Here is a 20,895-nt window from a genome sequence, read left to right as displayed (position 1 = left end):
AGAAAGCAGCTTCTACTGGATGGCTTAATTTTTATTATTATTATTATTATTATGTGAGGGAAAATGGCACTTTGGTATCTTTTGTTTGAGGACAAGCTTAACAGGCTCCACAAAGTACACTTCTCAGCCAGAGTCCCAGTCAGCTAACCGGTAGATATTAAGAGGCTTCCAGATTCCTCATCAATTTTTATCAGTTGAGGCTTCCCAGGTGGTACAATGATAAAGAATCTACCTGCCAGTGCAAGAGACACAAGAGACACAGGTTCATTCCCTCGGTTGGTAAGATCACCTGGAGTAGGAAATCAATCATTGTTGGGCAATTGACTTCCTGCCGTAACAATTGGGCCAGCATCTGTCTCCAGCATTTTACAAATGGATTCACTAGGCTTCTTCTATGAGAGATGCTTATATTGAGGTATGCTTCCCAAAGAGCTATACTGTAGTGGTATATGAAAGCTGCTGCTGCTGCTGCTGCTGCTGCTGCTAAGTCACTTCAGTCGTGTCCGACTCTGTGTGACCCCACAGACGGAAGCCCAACCAGGCTCCCCCGTCCCTGGGATTCTCCAGGCAAGAACACTGGAGTGGGTTGCCATTTCCTTCTCCATATGAAAGCTACTAATGTTTTATTAGTATTTCACAAAAACAATATTATTCTAGTTCCCAACTGACATTGAGCATTTATGATTATCTTAAAAGAATGGTAAGGTTTTGTCTACAAGGGAACTGAGAGTAACAGAATCATTTAAAATCTGAAGTACTTTGACTTTAAATTCCAAAAGATTTTTCTTTTCATAGTCATTAAAAAGTAAAGCTTCAGTTTAGTAATTCAAAGCGTAAGTGAGCTCTTTTTCAAGCAATGTTGTTACTATTATGATTCCCCAGTTAAAAACCAAATACTATATTCCAAACTGCTGGGCCACAGAGAAAAGAAGCAGAGAAGATGAATTCAGTGGAAAAGACTAGAGTTAGGTTTAGGATCATTTTTAGCCAACATTCCACTGCCCAAAGGTCAGTAATCTGAATCCTTTTTAATTTGAGCACATTGGTGAACAGCTGAATGCCCATGCTGAGGCATAATTTAAACTGTCAAGTGTCTCCTGTTGAGATATATATATATATATATATATATACACATGTATATACACAGAGAGTTATCTGATGTAAGGCAAAGGGACACTTTGCCACTCACGTCTTTCTATATTTCCAACTGCAAAGATAGCATCCCAGTGTATGGTGATCATGCACTACATACAGTAGACATACTTCTTTTTATTGTGCTTTACTTTATTGCAATTTGGAGACATTGCTTTTTTAAAACAAATGGAAGGTTTGCAGCAACGCTGCCTTGTCAGATGATGGGTAGCAATATTTTAGCAAGGAAGCAATTTTTTAATTAAGGTATGTACATTGGTTTTTAAATTAAGGTATGCACATTGCTCTGTTACACACTTAATAGACCATAGTATAGTGTAAACATAACTTTTATATATACTGGGAAACCAAAAAATTTGTGTGACTCATATTATTATAGTATTAGCTTTATTGCCGTGGTCTGGAATTAAACCCAAAATATCTCTGAGGTATGCCTGTAGATATTTAGGGACGAGAATATGACTTTAAGTAAGGTTATATGATCTGTATTAGTCAGGGTTCTCCGCAGAAACAGAACCAATGGGAGATATGGAGGGGTGTAGGTGTGTGTATACACATGAGCCAATTCCCATGATATTTTATATACATATATATATAGTGATTTATCATGGGAATTGGCTCATGTGATTTCATGGAGGCTGATATATGTCCTCTGCAAGCTGGAAAACCAGGAAAGCTGGTGGTATAAATTAGTTTAAGGGGGCCACTGGTGTAAGTCCCAGAACCTGAAGACCAGAGAACTAGGAGCTCCAAAGGCAAGAGAAGATGGATGTCCCAGTTCAAAAAGAGAGGCAAAAAATTTGTGCTTCCTCCACTCTTTTGTTCCGTTCAGGCCCTCTACCAATTGGATGATGCCACCCAAATTGGTGAGGGCAATTCTCTTTTTTCCGTCTACTGAGTCAAATACTAATCTCTTCCAGAAATACCCTCACAGTCACACTCAGAAATAATGTTTTATCGACTGTCTTGGGCATCCTTTAGTCCAGTCGATTTGACACACAGGACCATAGAAATATACTGCACTTTTGCCTGTGAAACTACAAATGTCGGAAACAGTAAAATTTCATTCTTGTACAAATCAGCTGGCACAATGTGACATACATCTAGTTTTTCCCTGTTCCTCCCTGATGTGTCCTCCATGTCTCCACACCTGCTCCCATCCACTTCATCTCTCTCTGTATCTTTCTTTGTCTTTATATAGGTGCTGGGAGTCCCTACAGAGGATACCTGGCCTGGAGTTTCCAAGCTACCTAACTACAACCCAGGTAATATTGATTTGAGCTTCCAAAAGCTCTGTGAGTTATCAATGTGAGAGCACTGGCCACACAAACAAGGCATTTTCCTTTAATTGTAAACAGCGTAGACAGATTTTTAGACTCTTATGTTCCCTGACTAGTCTTTTTATGAGGAAAACATTGAAATAGTAGTTGAGGTTAGATCAGTTTTCCAACTCTGTAAAACACAAGTAACAAGCGGAATAATGATTGGGAATGACTATTACTGTGGGCTCTGCATCCATTTCCAAACACCCAATGGTTTAAATGGAGAACTCAAAAGAAGGTCTCATTTTTGAGCCCAATGACTATCATTGAATCTATTTGCTGGATTATTGTACTTCATAAAGTATAAAAAGAAAGCTAGAGGGGAAGTAGAGGCTCCCTGGGCCTAGAACAGGCCAGGTAAGCTGTCTCTAGATTATACAAGAGTTCATCCATTGTCTCTAGACCTAACACTTTGTCATTTTCTGTCCCATATTTGGTCCTCCAAGACTGGCTCCTGGGGGTGGATTTGGAAGTGTTGCAAGTATTCCAAGGGGGATGTTTTTGAGAAATGGTCCCAAGGACATGCCAGAGAGGTCAGATTACCCAGTTGTCACTTCAAGGACATTGAAACAAAAGAGAGAAGGCAAGCAATGAGCTATAGGATGAAGGACCACATCATGGCCGTACCAGAGCTGGACTCTGGCAGGCAGGATTAAAGGGGAGGTAGATATGTACAATATGGGAGACCTGGGTTCAATCCCTGGGTTGGGAGGATCCCCTGGAGAAGGTAAAGACTACCCACTCCAGTATTCTGGCCTGGAGCATTCCATGAACTATATAGTCCATGGGGTCACAAAAAGTCAGATATGACTGAATGACTTTCACTTTCTTTTTCAGATATGTACACGATTAGGGAGAATGTGGCCCAAGTTTGATTTTTCCAATCTTTATATCCTTCCATTGTCCCATAACTAAAAGTGGAATTTCTCCAAATTGATGTCATTACTAACTTTGGTATGTAGTTATCCTGGAAGGGTTTTTATGAGAGTAAGAAATTGTAGGAAAATTTTAAAGGCAATTAAAGTGGAAAACAAAAGACATAGGAGGCTAGGAATTTTCTTTTTTCCTCCAGCATCTAATACTTTTACTCAAACAGCTATATATAGGGTTCAGTCATCTTGAACTGACTAAGATTATGGAACACCTACAACAGCTAAAGACCAACTCTAAAATCATTGCAGGTGCTTTGTGAATGATCTATACACATTGCTAGATGGGGTTTGGATCATTTACAAATAGTTTGCCATTTCTAACTAGCACTTGAGAAAAATGTCATTCTCACTGCAGGGCTTGGAATAATGCCTTTTCCATTTGGTCTGAGACAGAAAAAAGACCAGGCTTCTCGTAGAGATGATGGTCCAGTCAACAGTAGAGCCTATCTCCAGGTGCTTCAGTTTCTAGGAGAACCGGGTCTCATCTTTTTCCACCCTGCCTGTACCCCTCCCTATCTATTCTGCTCTCCAGGTGAAAATGGGACCCCTCAGCTTCCTAACGTAGGTGCAGGCAGAAGTTTAGGGTCACAGATGGGTTGTTGAAAATAATTGGAATGATCTCAACACAAAGCTGCCACGGTGAGCATATGCTCTTCCCTCAAACTTGAAGTATTTGGGTTTCAGGTTGATTCCAGCAATAAACAGAGATCCTTGGTGAGAACAATAATGAAAGGAACTTGTCCAAAATGCTTTCCTGCCAGATTCTGTACTAAATAAGATAACTGGGTTCCAATAAGCCAGCAAGAAATATGTTGCATTTTTCATTTTGCTGTCATTTCAAAGTAATATGCAATTTTTTATTTATGAAGAGAAATCTCCAGGCCCAACATCAATAGGGTTCATAATTTGCATTGTTTTTCTAGTAAGGATTCAATTTAATTCAAATAAGTCAAAAATTTTTGAGCACCTACTATCTGCTAGGCATTATATGCGTTATATGCTGGGCCTGCGTAGATGAATTCGGCACATTCTTGGATCTCTAAGAGGTTGGGTTTGTAGTCACTCAAATGCAGTCTTTCACCAGCTCAGCTTATGAGAGGGTGCTCATGTGCAAACCCCACTTCCATGGGCTTGGACAGTGTATAGACCATGGGCCCAGCTAGGCTTATGGATGGAAGCAAATTGTAACCTTAGTCACAGCCAAGATGTGTAAACTTGAGCTTGTAAATCTTAGAAGTCCAGCATATCCTGAGCGTGGGGTCAGTACTATTGATAGCTCAATCATAAGAAGTATGTTTTAAAAGGACCACCCACATATGTGTTCCAGGAACATCCCCTTATATGAATTAAGAAGTCCCTTCAAGCCATTCCCCCACCCACCCCTATCCCCAAGCCATTGCTGCTACTTGCAGGCACTTGAGCTCCAGTGATTAAGGGACCAGAAGAGGGGATGGGAGCAAATAAACATCACAGAGAACTGTTAACACCCTTCTTGATGAGATTTCCATTCCTTTCCTTTTCATTCCATGGGCCCCTAAACTTTGAATTCAGCAGTACATCACTCTGAGGGAGCTGGAGAGCTCAGAGCCTAGAGAACCATCCAGTGCCCATTTGTGTCCACTCTGCCCTTTCCAGACCTTGTCTGGACTATGTATGAACAACAGTTTCTGTTTATAAAGGTTTTCTAAAAAACACCTGGTGCTGACCCTGCTGGACAGGTTTCTCTGACCAGTTACCTCTTTTCTTGGGGTGCTGATGAGCAGAGTTGTCAGTTTTCTCACCATCAATTCAGACTCCCTTGCCAGATTAAATCTGGCTGAAGAAAGAGAGGTATATAATTTTATACCCTAGTCTTTCTTTCCTTCCTCCTCTCCCCCACCCCCACCCCCCATTTTAAGCAAGCTGGCTGAGAACTCTGTGTCTTCCACTTCAAAGGGCCAGTTGTCTTATTTTGATGTGGGCAGATTGAGAAGTAGGCTTTGAAAAGTAGGCTTTTTTTGTTTAATCTTTTCTCCTGGGATAGCTTTCAGAGCAATATATCCAAGTGTCAGTGAGGGGGTTCTGACGAGCACGGATTCCCAGACTCTCAGCAGGATCATTCTCTAACAGAAATATAAAAGTGAAATATTAAAAACCCTGGAACGTGAACTCCATCTGCAGAGTATCCAGTGTCTTGCCTTGCTTGCACCATGGGAAAAAAAGATCTCCTTGAAAAAAGAGGGAGGAGAAAAAAAAGTGCTTTGAGTAAGAGGTTTACAGGTTTAGTAGAGCATAGTAACATCCCCTCAAAGAAGTGGGTGTTGCTCTGTGACCCCCCAAAACGCTCCTCCTTTGACTCAGCCGCCAGAACACTCGCCCTCCCCAGCAACACACCCCCTTTTCACATGCTAACTGAGGCGCCTGTGATTGGCTGAACAATAAACTGGTCACACTTGCTAAAGGCCTGCCATCTTGCACACAATTAGCCAAGACACATTAATCAAACTGGCGGGAACAGGGGTCTGTGCTGGCCTCCTGCGGGGGGGAGGGGAGAAGTTCGGTGACCCTTAGTAAGAGTCCACAGGAAGCAATGATAAAGAAGGCATGCTGAAGAAAGTCTAAAAAAGGTTAAAGCCCCAATTGATGCCATGTCTAGGATGCACTGGGTTTTTGACACAGAGGATCCCAGAAGCTTAGCACAAACTGGATATTGGTCTTGACTGAAGTCTGTCAATGCAACAGTAGTATGAATGTAAAGGGTGGACCCCTATAGACATTCTTACAGAGCTTTCTCAGGCCTCTTAGCTTTCCTCCTGCTCCCAAGAAAAAACCCCTCCCCTTTCTAGCCTCAAGCACTTTGGGCCCAACTGGACCTGGTAAGAATAAAATGTTCATAAGGGGTAGAGATCCCTGGGTCAGAAAGATCCCTGGAGAAGGAAATGGCAACCCACTCCTATATTCTTGCCTGAAGAATCCCATGGACAGAGAAGCCTGGTGGGCTATAGTCCATGGAGTCGCGAAAGTATGGGACATGACTTAGCAACTAAATAACAACAGCGAGGAACAGATGAACCTTTCAGGAATAATTAAGAGAAAGTATTGACTGGCAAGGTATTGGTCCTAAACTAAATATTTGGAGGACATTAAGAAGAGTTAATTTTGAGATGAAAAGAAAAGTTAAAATTTGTACTTTCAGTTGTAATATCGTCTGACTTTTCCAAATTCCCTTTAAAAAGCTCTGCCAATGGCAGTATAAAGCCAATAAGATCATACCTTAAAGACCAGTTTGCTAGAGGCTCACATAAGGCTTTTAAGAGAATCAACTAAATATTTAGACATTTCTTAGGTAAAGTAAATGGAGGCCTTATTCCTCTGGACCTTGTCCAGTCACCATCTCATTAGATGCAAAGATCCTGTGATAAAGAAAAACTTTATTTTTTTCTGCCCACATGATTGTAGCCCAGTTGTGGTTTTTTAATGTGTCATTGATTGTTTCATCCAACTCCTTTTGCTCCCCTGAAAGGGTCTGTCGTGGCTCTGTTTGCTTCCTTAAACACGGTTTTTGAAAGCGCTCACGCTGTGTGAGCTCAAATCCTAGCATTAATGTACTGCTGGGTTCATTTCACCACGCTCAAAAGCGCCTAGTTTAAATCCCTCTCAATTCCATTTGAGGCACCAGAAGACTTTATCCTTCTCCACTAATGGTTCCAAGTTTACATCTAGATACTGGGGGTCAAGGACAGGAGAGGATTTAGAAATAACAGTGCATGACATTAGTCAATGCATTTGCCAAATTGGCAATTAGTTCCTGATGTGCGTGCAAAGCATTTTATTCCTGTCTCTTTGATGCCTGTTCCTGTTGAGAAGGGAATAGAATCCACAGAGGCCTTCAAACTTTTAAAGAAATATCTGCTGAAAATCATGCCTGATTTGTGACATGAGCTCAGCTGCAGGGAAGCATCCGGGATTATCCTGGTTCTTTCAGCCCCAGGAAAGAACGCCGCACATGGAAAGACTTTCCACTGGAAGAACTTAGTAGAAATCAAAAGGCAGGAAAGCGGTTCTAAAAGCCCTGCAGGGACCCAGATTCAGATGTCCTATAAACGATAGGCAAATGGATCCTGCTGACACCTAGTTATTTTCAGTACATCTGCTTTTTCAGTTTTTGACCACCAGGTGGAAGCAAGAAATAACATGGACGGAATACTGGCATCAGACATTAAAACACAGCAATCTAACCCCACCCTGGGAATGTTTTCTTTTGACCTGAAATCCAGCGTGAGCACTTCACTTCATGTGACACCACTACAAGACAGAGGATGATTAAAAGTTGAAAATGATCTTCGTCCGTGTTGCAGTGACCAAGAGCTACCATGCTTTGGACTCAAAGGGGTCTGAGTATGTCTTTGTGTGTTTGCTGTGAACACAGCCTAAGCTGTGTGCATCACATCCACTCGATTCAACGAACTGTTAGACAAGGGAGTTGCTCAGTGGGCTGAACTAAGGGGAAGGATACTGATAAGAGAGAATTTAATTATTGGCATCAATTCCAGGAGTGGCAGGTCCACACTCCATCTGGCATCCTCTGGGAGTGCTTGAGGAAGTTATTCTTTTCCAGTTCCCTCATTTGTAAAAGTGAGAAAGATCCTATGATTTAAAATATGTTCCCCCTGGGTTGGGAAGATTCCCTGGAGGACAGCATGGCAACCCACTCTGGTATTCTTGTCTGGAGAATCCCCATGAACAGAGAAGCCTGGTGGGCTACAGTCTATGAGGTCGCAAAGAGACAGAAAGACTAAGCACAGCATAGCACTGAGCATACTGTCTGCTGGGGTCCATGCTGGTCAGAATAGCACAGTTTTACCCCTGAGGAAAGAGAAGCTTTCTCCCAGGTCCACCCAGAAGCATTTCCTAGGGTGGGAAATGGGTCCATCCAAAGCCAAACCTTGTTCTCCTTCTACTATGTTATGTCCCTGTCTCATTTTGCAGCCAACATAATGATGTGATATATGTATATATTGCAAAATGATTACCACCATAAGTTTAGTTAACATCCACAATGTCTAACTTTTAGGCAGTGCCCACCAAAAGGTAGCTCCCATCCTTTTTCTTTTTTTTTTTACACAGTATGGAAGTTCATTCAGCTGCTCAGTGACACGCCAGGGTTTAGACTCAATGACAGGTGTGTGAGGGATGATGCTATGCTGGTTTCTTTCTGTTTGCATGTGTGCTCAGTTGCTCAGTCGTGTCCAACTCTTTGCAACCCCATGGACTGTAGCCCGCCAGGCTCTTTTGTCCATGGGATTCTCCAGGCAAGAATACTGGAGTAGGTTGCCATGCCCTCCTCCAGGGGATATTCCCAAACCAGGGATCGAACCCACATTTCTTATATCTCCTGCGTTGGGAGGTGGGTTCTTTACCAGTAGTGCCACCTAAGAAGCCCCTTCTTTCTTTTTAGCTCCCTTAGAGTTCTTTACTTCCTTCTTGATATCAGGCACACCTCCTAGGCTAGAACTGATTAGATTTTTGCTTGCTTGGGCTTAAACACTGCCTGAATTCACACACTCTAAGAGTTGACCTGCAATTTTCCAACACCTATCTGAGTCAGTCTGAGCACCTGTTAAAGCTGTCCCTTCTGGAGAAGGCTCTTTTCTCCTCATCCTGAACCACTGTGAGATGCCAGCCCATGCTGTGGCCACAGGGCTCTTCCCCTGGAGACCTTTATTATCTTCATGGTGGGTGTCCAGTAAGGACTGCTACATTACAGACGGCAATCGTGTTGTCATTGTTGGTTTCACCTAAATCTTGATACAGTGGAAAGAGCACTAAAGGTTTCTGCAGTGCAAACCTGACCACTTCCAGTGTTTCTAGTATCTTACACTTGCTCCTGTAACTGTCACAGTAGAGTAAATAGATATCTGTTAAGTGAAATCAATAACCAGAAGTGAGGACACCTGGGTTCCAGTTCCAACTGTATCCTCTGAACTAATAATCCTTGTTCTGCCTGCTTTATCAGGAAAGTACATGCAAGTTACTATTCACCTTTTGCTGGGTAAAATAACTGTTGTTTATCTGCTAACATGGTTAGCAGAAGGAGAACAAGGTTTGGCAGTGGACTGACCCATTTCCAAACCTAGGAAATGCCTCTGTGTGGATCTGAGAGAAAGCTTCTCTTGACTCAGGTATAAAACTGTGCTGCCCTGACCAGCATGGACCCCAGCAGACAGTATAAGTTAGCATGAGTTAGGCACTTTACTGTAATATTGAATGGTTTGCCTTGGAAAAGACCCAAGATCATTCTGTCATTTTTGAGATTACATCCAAGTACTGAATTTTGGACTCTTTTGTTGACCATGAGGGCTACTCCATTTCTTCTACAGGATTCTTGCCCATAGTAGTAGATAGAATGGTCATCTGAATTAAATTGGCCCATTCCCATCCATTTTAGTTCACTGATTCCTAAAATGTCGATGTTCACTCTTGCCATCTCCTGTTTGACCACTTCCAATTTACCTTGATACATGGACCTAACATTTCACGTTCCTATGTAGTATTGTTCTTTTACCGCATCAGACTTTACTTTCACCACAAGACACATCCACACCTGGGCATTGTTTCTACTTTGGCTTAGCCTTTTCATTTCTCCTGAGAAACCTGTGTGCAGGTCAAGAAGCAACAATCAGAACCAGACATGGAACAACGGACTGGTTCCAGACTGGGAAAGGAGTGCATCAAGGCTGTATATTGTCACCCTGCTTATTTAACTTATATGGAGAGTACATCATGCGAAATGCCAGGCTGGATGAAGCACAAGCTGGAATCAAGATTGCTGGGAGAAATATCAATAACCTCAGATATGCAGATGACACCACCCTTATGGCAGAAAGTGAAGAGTAACTAAAGAGCCTCTTGATTAAAGTGAAAGAGGAGAGTGAAAAAGGTGGCTTAAAACTCAACATTCAAAAAACAAAAAAGTCACAGCATGTGGTTCCATCAATTCATGGCATATAGATGGGGAAACAATGGAAACAGTGACAGATTTTATTTTCTTGGGCTCCAAAATCACTGCAGATGGTGACTGCAGCCATGAAATTAAAAGATACTTGCTCCTTGAAAGAAAAGCTATGACAAATCTAGACAGCATATTAAAAAGCAGAGACATCACTTTGCCAACAAAGGTCTGTCTAGTCAAAGCTATGGTTTTTCCAGTAGTCATGTATGGATGTGAGAGTTGGACCATAAAGAAGGCTGAGCATTGAAGAACTGATGCTTTTGAACTGTGGTGTTGGAGAAGACTCTTGAGAGTCCCTTGGACTGCAAGGAGATACAACTAGTCCATCCTAAAGGAAATCAACCCTGAATGTTCATTGGAAGGACTTATGTTGAAGCTGAAGCTCCAACACTTTGGCCACATGATATGTAGAGTTAACTCCTTGGAAAAGACCCTGATGCTGGGAAAGATTAAAGGCAGGAGGAGAAGGGAACAACAGAGGATGAGATGGTTGGATGGCATCACTGACTCGATGGACATGAGTTTGAGCAAGCTCTGGGAAATGGTGAAGGACAGGGAAGCCTGGTATGCTGCAGTCCATAAGATCACAAAGAGTTGGACATGACTGAGCAACAAGGCACTTTACATGCATAATTCTACTTGGCTTCACTACAGCCCTATCAGATAGGGGCAGTGTTATCATTTCTACTTTATAGATGAGAGAGCTGAGGCTTGGGGAGGTATGTGTCTTGCCCAGGGTTACCTGGCCAGGGTGACGCAGAATATCCAATCTGTTGGACTCCAAGTTGGTGCTCATAGGTGATTCCATAAGCAAATATAATTTCCAAGGACAAATATAATTTGGTAATAAAGCAATGCCCTAGGCTGGCATTAGCCAATAACATTTTTCCATGCTCATTTTCAAACGATTATGTCCTTTAACCCTGATTTGCTTTTAGAATCTGTGAGCTTGGCAACATGTTTCTGGAGTGTAATGTGAGTGGAACCCCTGCCCTGGGACCCCTCACTGCAACTAATGAATCCACGGTGTTCACGGAGTCTGAACCACCATCAGGCTCATCGCTGTCACACCTCTGGAGTGTGGCAAAAGCTCCTGGGAGTTACAATTAACATCTTTATTAACCTGTCCCCCAAATAAGGCAGTGAAATTCGTTTATATACACGGCCCACTTTGATCTTCATTAATAGTCTCTACATTTATTTTTAGTTTTCTCATCTTTAATTAATTTTATTTCAATAATTAGTTTTTATTGGGGGAACTGGATGATCTCAAAGTAATTAAGACTATGAAAAATTTCAATTGAAAGAAAGCAGGTTAAAAAGAATTTTTTTGCAAGTAACATCCTGCTGTGTTTCTTCCCAGTTCAAGAAAAAAGCCTTACGGTCATAAGCATCTTGGATCTGGTTCAAAACAGGCTCCTTCCCCAGCCCCATAGCCAGTGCCTGGCATCATGGATCTCTGTAAGATATACAGTGGAAATCACAAGTGGGCTGTCTTGAATTACTTTTACATTTTAAGAATAAGGTTTAGTAAATTTATCTCATTTTTTAATTTTTTCACCCAAGCATCGATTTTTCATTTGTTCAACAATTATTTATTGCATGCTAGATGCTGGGACTCAGACTCAGAAATAAATAAGACATTGATACCTGCCTTCAAGGCATACAGTCTAGAGGGAGAAACAAATAAATAATAAAGTGTGGCAAGTATTATTATAGCAGGGTCCCCTGAGGAGCTCTAGGAACACTAGGAAAAAATGCCTTGGTTGTCTGGGGAATCTAGGAACTGTTTGGGATAAAGAGATGTGCACTGGGTTTCAAGAATAATGAAGTGGGCTTTCTCTACGTGAGCAAGAGGGGAAGGACATTCCAGACAAAGGAACTCAACAGAGGAGTAGGGAAGTCGGTTTACTTATTATAAAAGTAGGTGAATTGTTCAGGGTAGCTAGAATGTTGGCTTTATGGCAGACTATTGCTAGAGATTGGGGCTTCCCAGGTGGCTCATTGGTAAAGAATCCACTTGCTAATTTAGGAGACAGGCTTGATCCCTGGGTCAGGAAGATTCTCTGGAGAAGGAAAGGGCAACCGACTCCAGTATTTTTACCTGGGGAAATCCCATGGACAGAAGAGCCTGACGGGGCTACGGTTCATGGGGTCACAAGAGTCAGACACAACTTAGTGACTAAAACAACAATTGCTGGAAATTAACCTGGAAGGGTAGACAGCAACCAGATTGGAAAATTATTTGTAAACATCCTAAGGATTAGACTTGACTAATAAACAAAGAGAAGGCATTGGATGGTTGTTAGTAGGGAAGAGATATGGCAGGATTTAAATTTTAGAAAAAATTGCTTGGAAGGCTACATGTAGAATTAAATTGGTGGTAGTCAGTATGGCAATGCTCTAGATTCTAGAAGATCAGTAGGAAGTCTCAACCAGAGCAGTGGGAATGGATGAGGAATGTTGGGGTAAATCTAAAAAGCAAGAGGGAGGTACAGTCAAGGGGAGGTTGTAGCTGACTGGATTTGACCTGTGAAAGAGAAACCGAAATCCAGTGGGTGAGAGAAGGATAGTACCATTTACTGGCACAGGAAATAAAGTGGGGAAGGAACGGATTGTGGGGAACGTAATAAGGTTTGAACATTTTGAATTTAAGCTATCTGTGAAACCACCAAGAGGGGATATCTAAAAAGCAATTATAATAGAAAGACAAGCCTGTGGGGACCTCCCTGGTGACCCAGTGGTTAGGACTCTGTGTTCTGACTGCCTAGAGCCCGGGTTCTATCCCTGATAGGGGAACTAAGTTTCCCACAAGCCACTCAGCATAGCAAAAAAAAAAGAGAAAGAAAGAAGTAGAAACCTGTGATTATAGGGATCTAATATAGAAATACAAAATTGGAAGTCATCTGCTTAAAGTGGTATTTAAAACTCCAGGTGTGAATTCAGTTGCCCAAGGGAGTGTGTAGAGAAAGACTACAATGGAATTCATGGGAATCAATACTGAAGGCTCTGGTAGAGGGAATGGGTTCTTTGAAAGCTGAGAAAGAAGAGCCAGAGGGGCTGGCAAAGACCATGATCCCATGAAAATCATAAATTAGGGGGGAGCACCAAGTACCATGTCTGTGCATTTCCAGCACTGAACACAACAGCAGCATGTGGGGCCCGTAAATGTTTGTAGAGACCACAGAGGAAATGATATATGTTGCCAAATGATGCATCATTAAATACCATAACACCGGAAGACATGATCAAGCTATAGGTCAAACATCGACTTTGAAGGTGGACAGACATTAAACAGAGCACTGCCTCCAGGAGAGGGGAGACTCCTGACACCTTCTGTCACCTCCACCCTCTCCATCCACGCACCGGGAGCAAAACCTAGTTTCCCCTTCTGCTATATAGACCAAATTACCTTAGGAACAGGCTTCTGAGGCTGGAATATTTTCTTAGAGAATCCACAAAAAGTTTTGATGCAAGATTAGAATAGTGGGTGGGGCTTCCCTGGTGGCTCAGACAGTAAAGAATCCACCCACAATGCTAGAGACCTGGGTCTGATCCCTGTGTTGAGAAGATCCCCTGGAGAAGGAAACAGCTACCCACTCCAGTATTCTGGCCTGGAGAATTCCATGGACAGAGGAACCTGTCAGAGGACCCCTGACAGTCCATGGGGTCGCAAAGAGTCGGACACAACTGAGAGACTTTCACTGTCTCTCTCTGGAATAGTGATAAAGCCTCCAATGCAAATTGAAGTTGCCAAGTAGCGCCCTGCATGAGAGCACTGCCTTTTGGCGTCCCAGTGATACTCAAACAGGAATCGAGAGCCTGGTAATGCAAAGCCAAGTTCAGACGTCTTGAGCAAAAGACTAAGGCAATTTCTAAGCCAGCCACCTGAGAAAGGAGGGTGAGCAGCTGGGAGGGTGTGAGTGTGTGTATATGGGCTGAGGCTGAGGGTGAGATAGAAAAGCTACAGATTTTTTGCAAAGCCACTTTAAAGTTCCTGCTGGAGATACCAAAATAAGGCTAACAGCATTATCAACTATCTAAACATATGGTATCTTAAGAATGCATTGGGTTTGGGACATTCCAGAGGTGTAGATCAGTAGACCGGGCTATAAGATAAGCATAGGGTAATTGTGCTAAGACTATAGTAACTAGAAAATGTTTCACTTTGAGCTAAGGCTCCAAATGGTCATGGTGATGTTTTATCAACCAACCAACAAACCTCTGTTGACTTGAATCACTTGTGAAATGAGCTTTCTGAAAGGCTTGTGAAAAATGCATTGTATTACTGTGGTAGCAACAGGTGGGCCCTCATTTTACTTTTACTCCATTCAGTTGGGAAGTTAAAATGTTCAGCTTTTATTTGTTTATTTATTTGCCACTTTACTCTTTAATTGAAGGATAATTGCTTTACAGAATTTTGTTGTTTTCTGTCAAACATCAATAAGAATCAGCCATAGGTACACCCATGTCCCCTCCCTCAGGAACCTCCCTCACATCTCTCTCCCCATCCCATCCCTCTAGATTGTCACAGAGCCCCTGTTTGAGTTCCCTGAGTCATACAGCAGATTCCTATTGGCTACCTATTTTACATATGGTTTGTAAATTTCCATGTTACTCTCTCCCTATATCTCACTCTCTCCCTCGTCCCCTTCCCCTCGTCCCCTTCCCCCCCACCCCGTCCATAGGTCTGTTCTCTATGTCTGTTTCTCCATTGCTACCCTGCTAATAAATTCATCAGCACCATCTTTTTAGATTCCACATATATGCAGCAGTATATGATATTTCTCTCTTTCTGACTTCCTCTGTATAATAGGCTCTGTATAATAGGCTCTAGGTTTGTCCACCTCATTAGAACTGACTGCATTCATTTTTATGGCTGAGTAATATTCCACTGTATATATGTACCACAGCTTCTTTATCCATTCATCTGTCAATGGACATCTAAGTTGCTTCCGTGTTCTAGCTATTGTAAATAGTGCTGCAATGAACACTGAGTTACCTGTGTCTTTTTCAATTTTGGTTTCCCCAGGGTATATGCCTAGAAGTGGGATGGCTGGGTAATATGGTAGTTTTATTCCTAGTTTTTCAAGGAATTTCCATACTGTCTTCCATAGTGGCTGTATCAATTTACATTCCCACCAGCAGTGCAAGAGTATTCCCTTTTCTCCACCCTCTCTAGCATTTATTGTTTGTAGGCTTTTTGATGATGGCCATTCTGACAGGTGTGAGGTGATAGCTCATTATAGTTTTGATTTGCATTTCTTTAATAATAAGCACTGTTAAGCATCTTTTCATTTATTTGTTATCCATCTGTATGTCTTCTTTGGAGAAAAGTGTTTAGGTCTTTTTTCCACTTTTTGGTTGGGTTGTTCGTTTTTCTGGTATTGAATTGTATAAGCTTGTATATTTTGGAAATTAATTCTTTGTCAGTTGTTTCCTTTGCTATTATTTTCTCCCATTCTAAGGGTTGTATCCAAAGATGGGCTCGATAAAGGCTGGAAATGGTATGGACCTAACAGAAGCAGAAGATATTAAGAAGAGGTGGCAAGAATACATAGAAGAACTGTACAAAAAAGATCTTCACGACCAAGATAATCATGATGGTGTGATCACTCACCTAGAGCCAGACATCTTGGAATGTGAAGTCAAGTGGGCCTTAGAAAGCATCACTACGAACAAAGCTAGTGGAGGTGATGGAATTCCAGTTGAGCTATTTCAGATCCTGAAAGATAATGCTGTGAAAGTGCTGCACTCAATATGCCAGCAAATTTGGAAAACTCAGCAGTGGCCACAAGACTGGAAAAGGTCATTCCAATCCCAAAGAAAGGCAATGCCAAAGCTCAAACTACCGCACTATTGCACTCATCTCACATGCTAGTAAAGTCATGCTCAAAATTCTCCAGGCCAGGCTTCAGCAATACGTGAACCATGAACTTCCAGATATTCAAGCTGGATTTAGAAAAGGCAGAGGAACCAGAGATCAAATTGCCAACATCCGATGATCATCAGAAAAGCAGGAGAGTTCCAGAAAAACATCTATTTCTGCTTCATTGACTATGCCAAAGCCTTTGACTGTGTGGATCACAATAAACTGTGGAACATTCTGAAAGAGGTGGGAATCCTAGACCACCTGACCTGCCTCTTGAGAAACCTATATGCAGGTCAGGAAGCAACAGAACTGGACATTGAACAACAGACTGGTTCCAAATAGGAAAAGGAGTATGTCAATGCTGTATATTGTCACCCTGCTTATTTAACTTATATGCAGAGTACATCATGAGGAACGCTGGGCTGGAAGAAGCACAAGCTGGAATCAAGATTGCCAGGAGAAATATCAATAACCTCAGATATGCAGATGATACCACCCTTATGGCAGAAAGTGAAGAAGAACTAAAGAGCCTCTTGATGAAAGTGAAAGAGGAGAATGAAAAAGTTGGCTTAAAGCTCAACATTCAGAAAACTAAATCATGGCATCTGGTCCCCATCACTTCATGGGAAATAGATGGAGAAACAGTGGAAACAGTGTCAGACTTTATTCTGGGGGGCTCCAAAATCACTGCGGATACTGATTGCCGCCATGAAATTAAAAGACGCTTACTCCTTGGAAGGAAAGTTATGACCAACCTAGATAGCATATTAAAAATCAGAGACATTACTTTGCCAACAAAGGTCCGTCTAGTCAAGGCTATGGTTTTTCCCGTGGTCATGTATGGATGTGAGAGTTGGACTGTGAAGAAAGCTGATCGCCGAAGAATTGATGCTTTTGAACTGTGGTGTTGGAGAAGACTCTTGAGAGTCCCTTGAACTGCAAGGAGATCCAACCAGTCCATTCTAAAGGAGATCAGTCTTGGGTGCTAATTGGAAGGACTTATGTTAAAGCTGAAACTCCAATACTTCGGCCACCTCATGCGACGAGTTGACTGATTGGAAAAGACTCTGATGCTGGGAGGGATTGGGGGCAGGAGGAGAAGGGGACAACAGAGAATGAGATGGCTGGATGGCATCACCGACTCGATGGACGTGAGTTTGAGTGAACTCCGGGAGTTGGTGATGGACAGGGAAGCCTGGAGTGCTGTGATTCATGGGGTCGCAGAGTCAGACACGACTGAGCGACTGAACTGAACTGAACTGAAGGGTTGTATTTTCATCTTGTTTGTAGTTTCCTTTGCTGTGCAAAAGCTTTTATGTTTAATTAGGTCCCACTTATTTATTTTTGTTTTTATTTTCATTAGTCTAGGAGGTGGGTCATAGAAGATCTTGCTTTGAGTTATGTCATTGAGTGTTCTGCTTATGTTTTCTGTGAGTTTTATAGTTTCTGGCTTACATTTAGGTCTTTAATCCATTTTGAGTTTATCTTTGTGTATGGCATTAGGAAGTGTTCTAATTTCATTCTTTTGCGTGTAGCTGTCCAGTTTTCCCAGAACCACTTATTGAACAGGGTATCTTTGCCCCATTGTATATTCTTGCTTCCTTTGTCAAAAATAAGGTACCCATAGGTGCATGGGTTTATCTCTGGGCTCTCTGTCTTCTTCCATTGGTCTGTATTTCTGTTTTTATGCCAGTACCATACTGTCTTGATGACCATAGCTTTGTAATATAGTCTGAAGTCAGGAAGGTTGATTCCTCCAGCTCCATTCTTCTTTCTCAAGACTGCTTTGGCTATTTGGAGTATTTTGTGCTTCCATATGAATTGTGAATATTTTTGTTCTAGTTCTGTGAAAAATGCCTTTGGTAATTTCATAGGAATCACATTGACTCTGTAGATTGCATTTGGTAGTATAGTCCTTTCACAAGATTGATTCTCCCTACCCAGGAACATGGAACATTTCTCTATCAGTTTATGTCATCTTTGATTTCTTTCACCAGTGTCTTATATTTTTCTGTATAGAGTTCTTTTGTCTCCTTAGGTAGATTTTTTCCCCAGGTATTTGTTGTTGTTGCAGTGGTGAATGGGATTGATTCCTTATTTCTCTTTCTGATTTTTCATTGTTAGTATATAGGAATGCAAGTCATTTCTGTGTATTGACCTTGTATCCTGTGACTGCTGATTTCACTGATTAGATCTAGTAATTTCATGATAGTTTCTTCAGGGTTTTCTCTGTATAGTATCATGTCATCTGCAAACAGTGAGAATTTACTTCTTTTCTGATCTGGATTCCTTTTATTTCTTTTTCTTCTAATTGTCATAGCCAGGACTTCCAAAACTATGTTGAATAATAGTGGTGAGAGTGGACACCCTTGTCTTGTCCCTGATCTTAGAGGGAATGCTTTTAGTTTTTCACCATTGAGAATAATGTTTGCTGTGGGTTTATCATATCTGGCCTTTACTATGTTGAGGTAGGTTCCTTCTATGCCCATTTTTTGAAATGTTTTAATCATAAATGGGTGCTGAATTTTGTTGAAGGCTTTTTCTGCATCTATTGAGATGATCATATGGTTTTTATCTTTCAATTTGTTGATATGCTGTATCACATTGATTGATCTGCATATACTGAAGAATTCTTGCATCCCTGGAATAAACCCAACTTGATCATGGTGTATGAGCTTTTTAAAGTGTTGTTGAATTCTGTTTGCTAGAATTTTGTTGAGGATTTTTGCATCTATGTTTATCAGTGATATTGGCCTATAATTTTCTTTTTTGTTGTCTTTGCCTGGTTTTGGTATCTGGGTGATTGTGGCCTCATAGAATGTGTTTGGAAGTGTTCCTTCCTCTGCAATTTTTTGGAAGAATTTCAGAAAAATAGGCATTAGCTCTTCTCTAAATGTTTCATAGAATTCCCCTATGAATTCTGAAGCCATCTGGCCCTGGGTTTTTGTTTTTTGGGAGATTTTTAATCACAGTTTTGATTTTGTAATTGGCTTGTTCATAATTTCTGTTTCTTCATGGTTCAGTCTTGGGAGGTTGAAGTTTTCTAAGAATCTATCCATTTCCTCTAAGTTGTCTACTTTATTAGCATATAGTTGCTCATAATATTCTCTTATGATTGTTTGTATCTCTGCATTATCTGTTGTAACCTCTCCTTTTTCATTTCTGATTTTGTTGATTTGATTTTTCTCCCTTTTTTTCTTGATGAGTCTGGCTAGTGGTTTGTCAATTTTGTTTATCTTCTCAAAGAAAATGTTCAACTTTCAAATTTGCCTTTTGCAATGTACTTTGCTCCTCCTGCCTCAAATTCCAATTGAACTCAAAGGAGAACTTCTTTAAAGAGAACTGCAGGAGGAGATGGAGGAAAGAAAAGTGAAAGTGAAGTCACTCAGCCGTGTCCGACTCTTTGTGACCCCATGGATTGTAGCCCATGGAATTTTCCAGGCAACAGTACTGGAGTGGGTTGCCATTTCCTTCTCCAGGGGATCTTCCTGACCCAGGGATCAAACCCGGGTCTCCCGCATTGCAGGTAGAGGCTTTACCTCTGAGCCACCAGGGAGATGGAGAAGAATCTGGTCTAATGATTTACCATCATCTTTGGAAGGAAAAGGTTAATAAGCTACCTACAGGTCTATGATTTGAGAGGTTATTGAAACCAGAGAAACAGACTTGTCTTGAAATGACACTGGGTAAAATGACTGTTTTCCAGTAGTCATGTATGGATATGAGAGTTGGACTATAAAGAAAGCTGAGTGCCAAAGAATTGATGCTTTTGAACTGTGGTGTTGGAGAAGACTTTTGAGAGTCCCTTGGACTGCAAGGAGATTCAACCAGTCCATCCTAAAGGAAATCAGTCCTGGGTGTTCATTGGAAGGACTGATGTTGAAGCTGAAACGCCAATATTTTGGCCACCTGATGCGAAGAGCTGACTCATTTGAAAAGACCCTGATGCTGGGAAAGATTGAGGGCAGGAGGAGAAGGGGACGACAGAGGAAGAGATGGTTGGATAACATCACTGACTCAATGGGCATGAGTTTGGGTAAACTCCGGGAGTTGGTGATGGACAGGAAGGCCTGGCATGCTGTGGTTCATGGGGTCTCAGAGTCAGACACGACTGAGCGACTGAACTGAACTGAAAATGGCTGTTTGCGGATCACTCTCAATTGATTGCTTGCAGTTTAACTACTGGGAAAAATCAATGGGGGCAAGGCAAGGTCACTCAGCAGCAAATTATCTGCAAAAGTGTGGAGGGCTGGCCACAGACAGGCACAGGGCTTGCCTTTATAATAGCAACCTGGCTGACCCTGGACCCCTCAGCCCCTCTATCTGGGCTCACATAGCTACAGAAGAGATGTGGGAAGAGAGTCAAGCCCAGTCTACACAAGACACAGAACTTGAAGTTCAACGTTGTGTCATAGCCTCCTGGAGCCACTCTTACAAGTCATCCTCTACTCTTTCAGTTCAGTTCAGTTCAGTCATTCAGTCGTGTCTGACTCTTTGCAACCCCATGAATCACAGCACGCCAGGCCTCAGGGGCTGATTTTTTTCTCATTATGCTTCCTTTTTCACATCCTTGAAAAACATGTGAAGTAGGCATCAGACATGATATTCAGCAATTTTCATGTCCAT

The 20,895-nt window shown here is 41.8% G+C and overlaps 1 protein-coding gene across 2 annotated transcripts in view; it reads left to right on the top strand.

Moving 5' to 3' along the window:
• CDK15 (cyclin dependent kinase 15) overlaps positions 1-20,895 on the top strand; it is an 85,288-nt gene that overhangs the window by 44,419 nt on the left and 19,974 nt on the right. For both annotated transcript variants that reach the window (XM_088828329.1, XM_055398111.2), the window contains exon 10: positions 2,354-2,417. In XM_088828329.1, coding sequence (XP_088684455.1) covers positions 2,354-2,417 — 64 coding nt within the window. The remainder of the gene's footprint in view (positions 1-2,353; positions 2,418-20,895) is intronic.

Source organism: Moschus berezovskii, chromosome 2, assembly GCF_049115385.1.
Source record: "Moschus berezovskii isolate FMDL1 chromosome 2, NW_MosBer_1.0, whole genome shotgun sequence".
Classification (NCBI taxonomy): domain Eukaryota; kingdom Metazoa; phylum Chordata; class Mammalia; order Artiodactyla; family Moschidae; genus Moschus; species Moschus berezovskii.
Note: the sequence above shows the minus strand (reverse complement) of the source record. Positions and strands in the feature narration are given on the sequence as shown.